The sequence below is a fragment of the Camellia sinensis genome, chromosome 15, assembly GCF_055761805.1.
Source record: "Camellia sinensis isolate YWXY chromosome 15, ASM5576180v1, whole genome shotgun sequence".
NCBI lineage: Eukaryota > Viridiplantae > Streptophyta > Magnoliopsida > Ericales > Theaceae > Camellia > Camellia sinensis.
Window position 1 is genome coordinate 111,883,099 of NC_138975.1, and position 10,560 is coordinate 111,893,658.

General features: G+C 32.6%; 1 protein-coding gene across 2 annotated transcripts; it reads right to left on the minus strand.

The window, feature by feature from the left end:
• Positions 1–1,553: 1,553 nt before the first annotated feature.
• On the minus strand, positions 1,554–7,811 carry LOC114311757 (uncharacterized). Of its 2 annotated transcripts, XM_028257928.2 has the most exons (4): positions 7,336–7,811; positions 4,400–4,438; positions 1,948–2,032; positions 1,554–1,812 (listed from the first exon to the last, which is right to left on the minus strand). In XM_028257928.2, the coding sequence occupies exons 1-4, from the start codon at positions 7,750–7,752 to the stop codon at positions 1,730–1,732; spliced, it is 624 nt and encodes a 207-aa protein (XP_028113729.2). In that variant the 5' UTR covers positions 7,753–7,811; the 3' UTR covers positions 1,554–1,729. The 2 variants fall into 2 exon arrangements, with proteins under 2 accessions (XP_028113729.2, XP_028113730.2); XM_028257929.2 differs by lacking the exon at positions 4,400–4,438 and having other exon boundaries at positions 7,336–7,753.
• Positions 7,812–10,560: the final 2,749 nt, after the last annotated feature.

The window sequence follows — 10,560 nt, forward strand, 5'->3', positions numbered from 1 at the left end:
CCCGCGAGCTTACAGGCTAATTTTATACCCCTATCCCTTCCAAAGCTTATCCTCCAAAAAAAAAAAAAAAAAAAAAAAAAAAAAAAAAAAAAAAATTCTAAAAGCTTGAGGGAAATATATTTGTGCTATAAGAGCATCTCTAATCCAATATCAGATATTTCATCAAATTTGAATTTGATGAAAAACACCTCATTTTGGCGCTTCAACCCTTTCACCAGATTCATATCAAATAGAGAAAAAAATAAAATAAAATCAAGACTTTCATCAAATGAAGGGAGTTTTCATCTTTCATTTAAATTGTTACTGTTGGGCTGGACATCCTCCTGGATGTCTACCTAAGAGCAACTTTGACAGCTTTTTTGTTCATGTCCGAAAAGACCTCTAAGACATCTGCCCGAACGACCTTCCGGACAACCGGGAATATGAAAAAATCTAATAAAATTTCTAATTTTAACTTTGGAATAAACGATATCAAATCAAATTTTTCATCAAATTTGATATTAGGATTTTCACCTAAAATTTCCCAATCATTTGGTAATTCTGAAGCTGTTTTAATTTTTATTTTATTTTATTTTTAAATTTTAGAGTTGCTAATATAATTCTCACTTCTTTCTTTCGCCCGTAACCACCTTTATTTATTTTGAATTTACGTATAGATCTTAATAGATAGACTTATTATTTAATAGATCTTGTAATTATTAATGGCATTTTTCATCAAGTATTATTAAAAAGCGTCACTAATTCTTAATTTTCAACTACAGTTTAAAAATTATCACAAAAAATATCGCTAATTATAAATTTTAGTGACAGTTAAAAAAAAAAAAGTTACTAATTTTTTACTTTCAATAACAGTTTAAAAAATTTCACTAATAGTAAGTTTTAAAGACAATTTATAAAAATCGTGATAAAAAAAAAATACTAATTGTCAATTTTTAACATGCAAAAACTCATTAAAAAAGAATTATTTTTAGCGATGATTTTAGTAAGACATTTTCAATATGATTTGATGGAAGTCAAACTATTAAGACATTAATAATATATCTTTTTTTTTTCTTTAAAATTTAAAAAAAATAAAAAAACCCAACTAATTTCAAATTTTATGTGGACACCCTACTAATACTACTCCTCACCCTCTTGAACCCTAACCACCGGCTGCCACTCCTGCTATTCCACTCTCCCCGCCACTCCCAAACCTCTGTCTCACAGACGATCTATATCTCTCTTTCTCTCTCTTATCATATGTTTAGAAAACAAATGTAATAAAATTATGTAGCAATAATTATTAGACCAATCTAATCTTCTTTTTGTAGATAATCAATACAAAGAGGCCTAAAATATCAATCAATCAATCAATCAGATCATCAAAATGAGCCTGGGCTAGATGGTCTAGTCCTCATAATCTGAATGCTTCTAGTAATGTGATTTTTTGTAATATGCCACCATTAAATAGAGATCAGTGAGCTTAGTCAGCTACATTTCTCCCAAATATAGGCATGCTTAAAAGTTTGTGTTGTATACCCTCAAATGGAGAGAGAGAGAGAGAGAGAGAGAGAGAGTAGAAGCTGATTGTTTACTCTAAATGAGGTTTTCCATACAATTGTCATGAAGCAAATACAATAAAGACAGCTATTTTTAACTAGCCGAAAGATTCGAATTTCGAGTACAGCTTTTGAAATTCTCCATCTAAAGTTTGACAACATGTAAATTGCCAGCCATGAAGAGCAGCATATCACTGAATGTTGCATCCTCCAGAGTCTTGTCCTCGTCGGACATTGCCATATGCTGACAGTTCCAGAAGATCCATGTCACGACCTGCACTCACATCGAAAATCAAATTCACAGCCATTATGATTAAAGCTACAAACAAGCCGAGCTGAGCTCGACTCATTTGTGAAATATCTTCCAAATAATAGAGCTGGAAGAACACTTTACAGGACATGCAAATACCTGAAACCCTGCAATATGAACTTTTCTGGATAAGATCGGCTTTGGATATCTCGGTTCGATTTCCCTTTGATCGATTAACTGTCGCCTGCAGCAAGAGTAGTTCAATGGAACACAATCCATCCTTTTTAGAGAGAGAATATGCACATCCAATCCAACAAAAAAAAAAAAAAGAAAAAAGAAAAAATCCATCCTCCAAATTAAAAATTAAAAAGCTCATTAGATAATAAACAGTTGGATTAAAGCGATTAGCACAGAAAACAATGTTATTATGGTCTTCGTTGCTTTCAACAATAAATTTTAATCTTTTCATATAATTTGAGCAGAAATAATAAAGCAAGTCTTAAAAATATCTTATATCTATTTCACACCCTCTACTTGTCCTTTTTTTCCTAATGTTTTTATTTATTTATATATTTTTAAGTAAATCATTTCCAAACTAAATGTAACTCCCGAAGAAAATAAAATAAAATAAAATAAAATGCAACTGCAACAGATCCTGATATAAGAAAGTGTCATTTGGCATAAAAACATATATTTCGAACTCCTAATCAAGTTTTGGATGGATCTCTTTTGTTTAAGATCTCAGTATGCCATAGAAAATGTACTTACCAAGGTAATACAGTATCTAATGTTTTATGCAGTTGCTAGATTAAAGTGCATTTCAAGCACAAACTTGCCTAAAATATCATAGCGCATAAATTTCATTCCCTTTCTGTATAAGTAAACGAGGCAAATCGGAGAGAGTAGTGCCTTGTTCAAGTTTGACTAACAAGTTACAAAATGGGTTCAAAATTGGCCCATAGATTGCATATAAGCTCATCAAGTCTAGTTTGAGCCAAGTTTAGAAAATTACAAGCTTTAAAATGTACTCAAACTTGGTCTGTTTACAAAACGAGCAGGTCTCGAATGAGTTTTTAGTGAACTGAACACTAGCAGATTGTTTGTTACAACCCTACTTAAAAGAGGAGTGTCGAACACAAGCAAATTGATAATATCCAAAGCAAGTAATATGAGGAGTGTCTAAAGGGAAGCGTTTGTTACATTCTCTGAAAATGTTTTTAACATTCTTCCCAAAAATCTCAAAAGACTATGAAGCAAAAGAAACATTTTCTGAAAACCATAAAGAGAAAGGACTGAGCATGACATGCTGTCACTATGGATAGCCATCTCCTCAAAAGTTCACTAAGTCCCTCCTCATCCCAAACGGACTAACAGAACGACGGGCCACTGCTCCTGAAACCAACCTAACTCTTACCAAACCCTCTCTCCAAATCTCCAAAACTTGAAAAAATACTCACCATAAAGCATTTAACTCCAAAAGAAGAAAAGGAGATATAATAATAACTCAAAGACTACAAGGCAATGCCCCAAATGAACCACCACAGATCTCAAGGGGAATGATAATACTGATGACTATATCATTGAAGATTAACCCAGTAGATGGAATGATCGTAATCTGTAAGGTCATGACTGTAGGAGTCATAAAATCCTGATAGATTGATACATCACGCCAATTTGACAGCATCTGCCCCTTCCCTGATAACTGAGCTCAAAAAAAATCTATCACTGATTCATAGGTGCCAGTTTTTATTCAAGAATGCAGTTGTCAAATCAAGATTTAAATTGTAATTTTAAATTCTATTTTCTAAATTGTGAATTGTAAGATTTGATTAAAGTTTGAAATTTTATAAAAAATGATAAACATACATCTACAAATAACAAGCATGTTATGGAAATGCAGGATACAATACACTTCTATTGACATGCTTGGATCAACAAGTGGGTAAAAAGCTTAACATAGTCACCGATCATTCTCTATAATTCCTTTTTGTACTTTTTGAAAGTTGCATTGAGATTGTTGACTTCTTTTTGACAATAAAATAACCCCAGTTGACAAGAATGAAGTTAGAATTCATTGTTTCACTAAGTGACGCCATCATATAGCATATGGATTGTCATTACATCAAAAGCCAAGTATGGCCATAAAAAATCCGTAGATAACCAATTCCCACTTCTTTATTATGTTTTCTCACAGTTTTTTTTTATTTAATCTATTCAGAAAATTTCTACACTATATCTTGTACCATCCAAACTGATCCCTTACAGCCTCCAGGAAATTCAAGGCAAGCTTCATTTCAGTTGCAATTGCCTCAACCTCAAGTAAACATGGACAATCTTAAATTATTATATTTTCTTTTTCTTTATTATTTGTCACATGGCTAACCTTCCCCAAGTTCTAAATGCACAATGAATTGAACCGTTACGAGAGTGACTTTGGGTACTGTACCACTTCAGTGAAGTGAACTGCATTAATATATTGATAGCATTACTTCCAGGAAGGGGAAAAAAAAAATCTGTCAGCCTTGTGTAACAGAAAACGTGCTATGAAGAAACAAAACAAAACCAGATACCACACAAATGCAATAATCATACAAGGAAATAAAAGCCAAACCTGTAAAACTTGGCAGTTCTCCAATGTGCTTTTCCCCCCCTGAAAATATTCAGATCATATCCTTAGGCAGAGGTTTCAGACAACTAATTATAATAAGGCTCCAAGATAAGTAGGGTGTTGATCAAGATTACAAATCTCAAAACTTCAAACTTCTAAAAAGCAGATATCATGCACATTACAGCTATTTCACAAAAGATAAAACTGATTCCTGTGAAGCAGACAGTTGACCAGCAAGGAGTGGCTGCAATCCAAGAGTTCAGTCTCAAAAACAGAAAAGAAGCATCGGTGACAACACCTTGCTGCAACCCCGCCCAACATCCAAAAAAATACCAAAGAAAAACATACTCATATATGGGGAGAACATTTAGAATTTAGTGTTGGATCATTTTCAGAAACGGAGACAAGGTACTTGATCTATCAATTTTTTAACAAAAAAATTAGTCCTTGAACTCCTTAATGGGATTCCAGTACCTTCAAATAGGGTAGATAGGATGAGATAGAAGTATGGGAATTAGATTTTCTATTAAGTCCCATAATTGCTTGCCTTATGGATGGTTGAGGAATCCTTTAGAAGTTTGGAGTTCCAACAGAAAGGATGAAGATGGGCATGAGTAGTATGATAGACGAGCTGTTATCGAAGAGGGAGACTAAGAGAGGGAGATTGTGAAGAGTTAAGGAAGAAGATGAAAGAAAATAAGGGCATTACAATTAGGTAGCGTTTGGTAGAATTTTCTAAATATGATTTAAGAATAGAGTTGTATTTTGAGTTTGTGAGTTTTGGAATTATAATTTGAGTGTAGAAAATTTGTTTGGTTATGAGTTTCGAAAAGAGTTCTGAATTGAGTTTTGAGTTGAGTGTTGAATTGAGTTTTTAATGTTTGATGTGACATGTGAAATATGAAAATTTGTTTGGTTATGAATTTAGGAAAGAGTTTTCAAAACTTAATTCAAATTGTTATGACTCATAACCAAACGCACTACTCAAAACTTTATTGAAAATTGTAATCAACACTCATAAGCAAATTCTTTTTAAAATTCAATTAAAAAAATTGATTAATAATCAATTTTTTTAATTGAAAATATTAAAAAGGAAATAAATTTTTTTTTTCAAAATAAATATTCAATTACTGATTTAAAATAACTTTTGATTGTATATTTGGTTCGATCATTTGGTTCAATATTTGATTGTATATTACTGATTGTAAATAATTTTTTATTGTAATTTTTTTAAAATATTTGGTTCAATCCCAGCTGCTCACCATCTTCTTCGCTTTCTGTTGACAATTGCCACACACACACACACACACACACACACACACACAAAAATCACTGTAGCGGTCAACTGGCCAGACATCATCCAGGAGGATGTCCAAGGAGACGACCGAGTAGACTGAAAAATTCAAAAACTGAACGAAAAGGTGAGAGTTTTGGCGTGGAAGTTTGTTTTGGAAGGAGCTCTGCCAAACGTGAAACAAAAATATGTTTTGAAATGTGTGGTGGAATTAATTTTTGAAAACCCCATCCAAAATCTTTGTTCTTGTGAAGGGGTGGAATTGTGATGGGAAAGCTTCAGCCTTAATTTTTCTCTCAAAATTCATCCTAATGCAGTCACCACCACACACCTCACGCACAATTGAGCAACAAAGGGAGCTGGGTGTAGATTTCTAAACCTAAAGAGAGTTATAGGTTTTGGGGCCTAACTCATAGGTGTAAAGTATACTTAACCCTAAATTGTTTCAGTAAAAAAATTAATAGAGCACAATCAAAAAAATTGATGGAAAAAGAATGGGAAACACAAACAAACTGAAAACATGCAGAACAAGCAAGGTATCGCACAAAAATCATAGGGCAAAAAACCAGAGTACCTCATCATTACTTTATACTTCATTATCACTATGGAAAAAGGTTCCTCAACCACATTAAAATATATTCAGAAAAGATACCTAATTCACTTAGCTTGGTCCATTAACCCATGTTATGAAGTACATGTCAAGACTGTAATGCAGTAATTCAAGAGTATTAAAGCAGCTCATTTTATAACTCAGCAACCACAATTCCCATTATGGGTTCATATTACATCTTTCTATACAAGACTTTGATAAACCCATCGACCTCAAAAACTAGAATTTTTAAATTGATAACAATTCAACAGACCAATCTCAGATAACAATCAAACAAGCAAAACAAAATATATAAAAGCCCACAAATGAATTTGAAAACACAGCAAAATTACAACATGAACAGAGAAGCACAATGATAAAACCAAACTAACTCACAAAAGAAAAAGTGAAATTCAAGCAAACCCATATCACAAAACCCTAACAAGGAAGCGCGAGAACAACATTTCATGATAGGAAACACACAAATACTGACAAAAGTACAGAAAAGTAGAACAAGATTAACATATCAATCAAATCCTAACTAACCCGAAATTCAAGTGGCAAAAAATTAAAATCACACCGACCCAATTGCCCAAACCCCCAATAGCAACAAAACAAGCAATACCCACAAAACCAAACGAGTTCAACCAACATAAAGATTGAAAATTTCAATATGGAAAAAGTAGAGCAAGATTAAACAATTAGCATATTATTTACAATCGAGCTCAACTAACCCCAAATTCAAGTGGAAAAATGTTGAAATCACACCGACCCAATTGCCCAAACCCCCAATAGCAACAAAACAAGCAATAACCACAAAACCAAACGAGTTCAAACCAACATAAAGATTGAAATTTCAGTATGAAAAAAGTAGAGCAAGATTAAACAATTAGCATATAATTACAATCAAACCCCAGCTAACCCCAAATTCAAGCGGGAAACTATTGAAATCACACCGAACCAATTGCTCAAACCCCCAATAATAGCACCGAAACAAACAATACCCACAAAAGAAAAACAAGTTCAAACAAACACAAAGATTGAAAATTTCATTACCTTAGAGTAAGGAACAATGTGGTCATAGTCATGACAGAGACAACCGGGACAACCCACGAGCTTCCGGAACAAAATGTTGCCGAGATTGTCTCTGCGCCATCGATCTGGGTCTCGACCTTTGACCTTGTCGGCTTTGTCCCAGCATTGTTGCTTCACACTGTATGGAAAGCTTCTGGGATTTGGGTCGATTTGAAGGTTATCGAAGACAGTAAAGTCCTCTTCGGTTACGAGCCCACGGTCGAGAACAGAGGCTCTAGAGGGAGAGAGTCTAGACCCAGATGGACCTGGTTCGAACCCAGATGAGTTGAAAGGTGGGTCCCTGGAAGGAGATGGATAGCTCCTCCTCCTCCTCCCTCCTCCTCCTCCCTTGTTTGGCCTCATCTTCTGCGCTGTTTTGGCGCCCGCCAGTAAGACCATTGGGATAAGTTTACTGAGCTGTTTGTTTGTTTGTTTTTTTTAATAATAAAAATTAATTTGATAAAAATCAAAAGTTTATTATTAAGGTTTTATAAATTATTTTTTCTGTCAAGAAAAATAAAATCATATTAAACAAGTAAGTGTTTTTTTTTTTATAATTGTTTTACCAAATTAGTTTTATTTTTTTAAAAGCAAATCAAAAATATATTTTAAAAACTAAACTAAACATAATCAAATTTGACAAAATATACCTACATAATATAACCAAAATAATTGTGATTTTTCATTAAAATTTTCTTTTTTAAAATAATGAAATAGTATAGATCATAAAAAGGATAAGACACCAATAATCATGAAGTTAAAAAGAACAACTCAAACCTTCTAAGTCCCGTTTGTTTTGGAGTATAGAAAGAGGGATGCGATTAGGATAGAGGTGAGACTCATTTAATGTTCTATTTGTTTGTAAATTTGGCGAACGAATTGATAAGCCAGAAGGCTTAAGATGGGCCTTGCATAATAGGATGCATAGTCTGCACCAACACTTGGTATTGAAAATTTAGTCTGTTGGTATTAGGGGAGTGATTACTTATTTACCTATCATTGCCCTAGATCATGGGAAATTTTATTTCCACACACCTAACTATCTTAATCTACATAATTTCTTAGTGCACACACTTTGTAATTTAATTATTAATTAATTTTCTCAATCCACACATTAAATGTATCAATTATACCCTTCACTCAACTATTGTACACGCACTCCCTCAACCCTCATTCCACACACCTGTCCCTCATTTCATACACTGGTACGATTTAGAAATTTGTAGAGCTACAGTGCTACAACAATCAAAATGTAGACCCAATTGAAGAACACAATCAAAATGAAGACTACATTGAAGAACCAAAAAAACAATACTAGTTAACCTAAAAAAAAAATACCTAAAAATTAGACCAAAAAATGAAAATGAGTGGACTAAATTTACGGTAGTTGTGATAATCCTGACCTTTCCTCTAGAAAGATTAGGCAGCAAAAAAATGAGAGTGGAAATAGGGGCAACAACTAGTGTGAGGGCTAAGGAGCTTACGAAAAGCCCTGGAAGATCACCTGATCCTAATGATATCGCACCCTTATCGCGTAATGGAAGAACCACAAAGTATGCACTTAAAATCTGCAAATCAAAAATTTTGAAGAACTATAATTACAAAAAGCATAAAAATGCCTAAAAAGCACAATTAAGAATTTCCTTTTGTTTTTTGAATCGATACAGCTGATTGTGAGCTTTCGGCCGTAGTTTTTTGAAATTATGTATTTATATTGAAAATTTACTTTCGAATAAAAGTGATTAGTTTGATAAATTTGTTCCCAAAAAAAAAAAAAAAAAATTTCAGCAATTGATGTCCGAATATAATGAAATAATTCTGCAGTTGATGTCCAAATATAATGAAATAATTTAGCACTGGTTGTCTGATTGAAAACCACGAAAGGAAAAATGCACGAAAAAAATAATATTTTCATCACTAATAGAGTATAAACCTAAATATTAAAACGATATGAGAGTTATTATGAGAGTATTACTTTGCAAGTAATAGAGGAGTATAGAGTGTATAGCAAGCAAAGTGACAACAATAGAAAACTAGGGTTTAGTTTTTTTTTTTTTTTTTTTAAACTCAAAATGTGTACATTGAGATTTTTTATTTTTATTTTTAAAAGATGTGTGCAGAGTATTTTCATATAATATTATGGATGTTAGTAGATGTCCATTATGGTCATTTTAGTTTAGGGTATAATTGTCATTAAAATAATATTTCATTAAGTGTGTGTACCGAGGTAACTAGGTGTGTAGAAATAGAATTACTCCTAGCTCATCCTTGGAAGAAGTAGCAGCAGCAGGAGGAAGGAGAGCCAAAGAGAAGCTCTCCTCTTCTTCAGATTTTTAATCTGAAGATCCAGTTTGCCCTACTCATCCTTGAAAGCAACAGCAGCAAGAATGAGAGGCAAAAAGAAGCTCTTTCTTTTTCATAGTATGTCCTAGCTCTCTTTTATCTTCAAATTTTCGATCTTTAGATTCAGTTGAGCATCTGCTGCATTGGTAAATTTTTTTTTTGTTAAACAAGTTATTATTTTTTATTACAAGATTTTATTGATAACATATCCCACACCAACTCTACTCTGTTCAGATTCATTCTTCATCATTATTTTCTTCTTCTTATTATTATTCTTTTTCTATGGATGGGATATGTTGTGAAAAAAAAATAAAATGAAAGAGATGAAGAAGAAATGATGCTCTGTTTTGGCCATTTATGTTATTATGGAATGGAAGAGAGATGTCTACCAAAGTTTGATCTTTCAACTACTTGTATATGGGTTCTATTTTTCAGGGTAACCAATCAAGATTGAAATTAGTTTCAATTTGTTTGTAATAATTTCTCATTGAAAGATAAACATATAAAACAAACAAAAAACAATTGTTTCCAAATCAACTATCTTTTTATTGAATGCATAAAAGAGGAATTTAATAGAATGTCAATAATCAATACAATTTCTAGGTTAAAAAAAAGAAGAAGTTAGATTACTCAAAAAATGGTAAATGGCATTGATTTTTATATACAATGTGGTTGGAATATCACTTAATAAAGAGGCAATTAAATTCCCCTTATATGAAGATGAGAAGAAAGCAACAGCTTTCTATGCCGCAGGTGCGTCAAAGAACAGGTTTTGGTGTTGCAGAATTCAAATAATTCAAAATATTTAATTAAAAAAAAGAGAGTTGTAGTTAACAATTAACAAAGTTAGTTATGAGAAGTAAT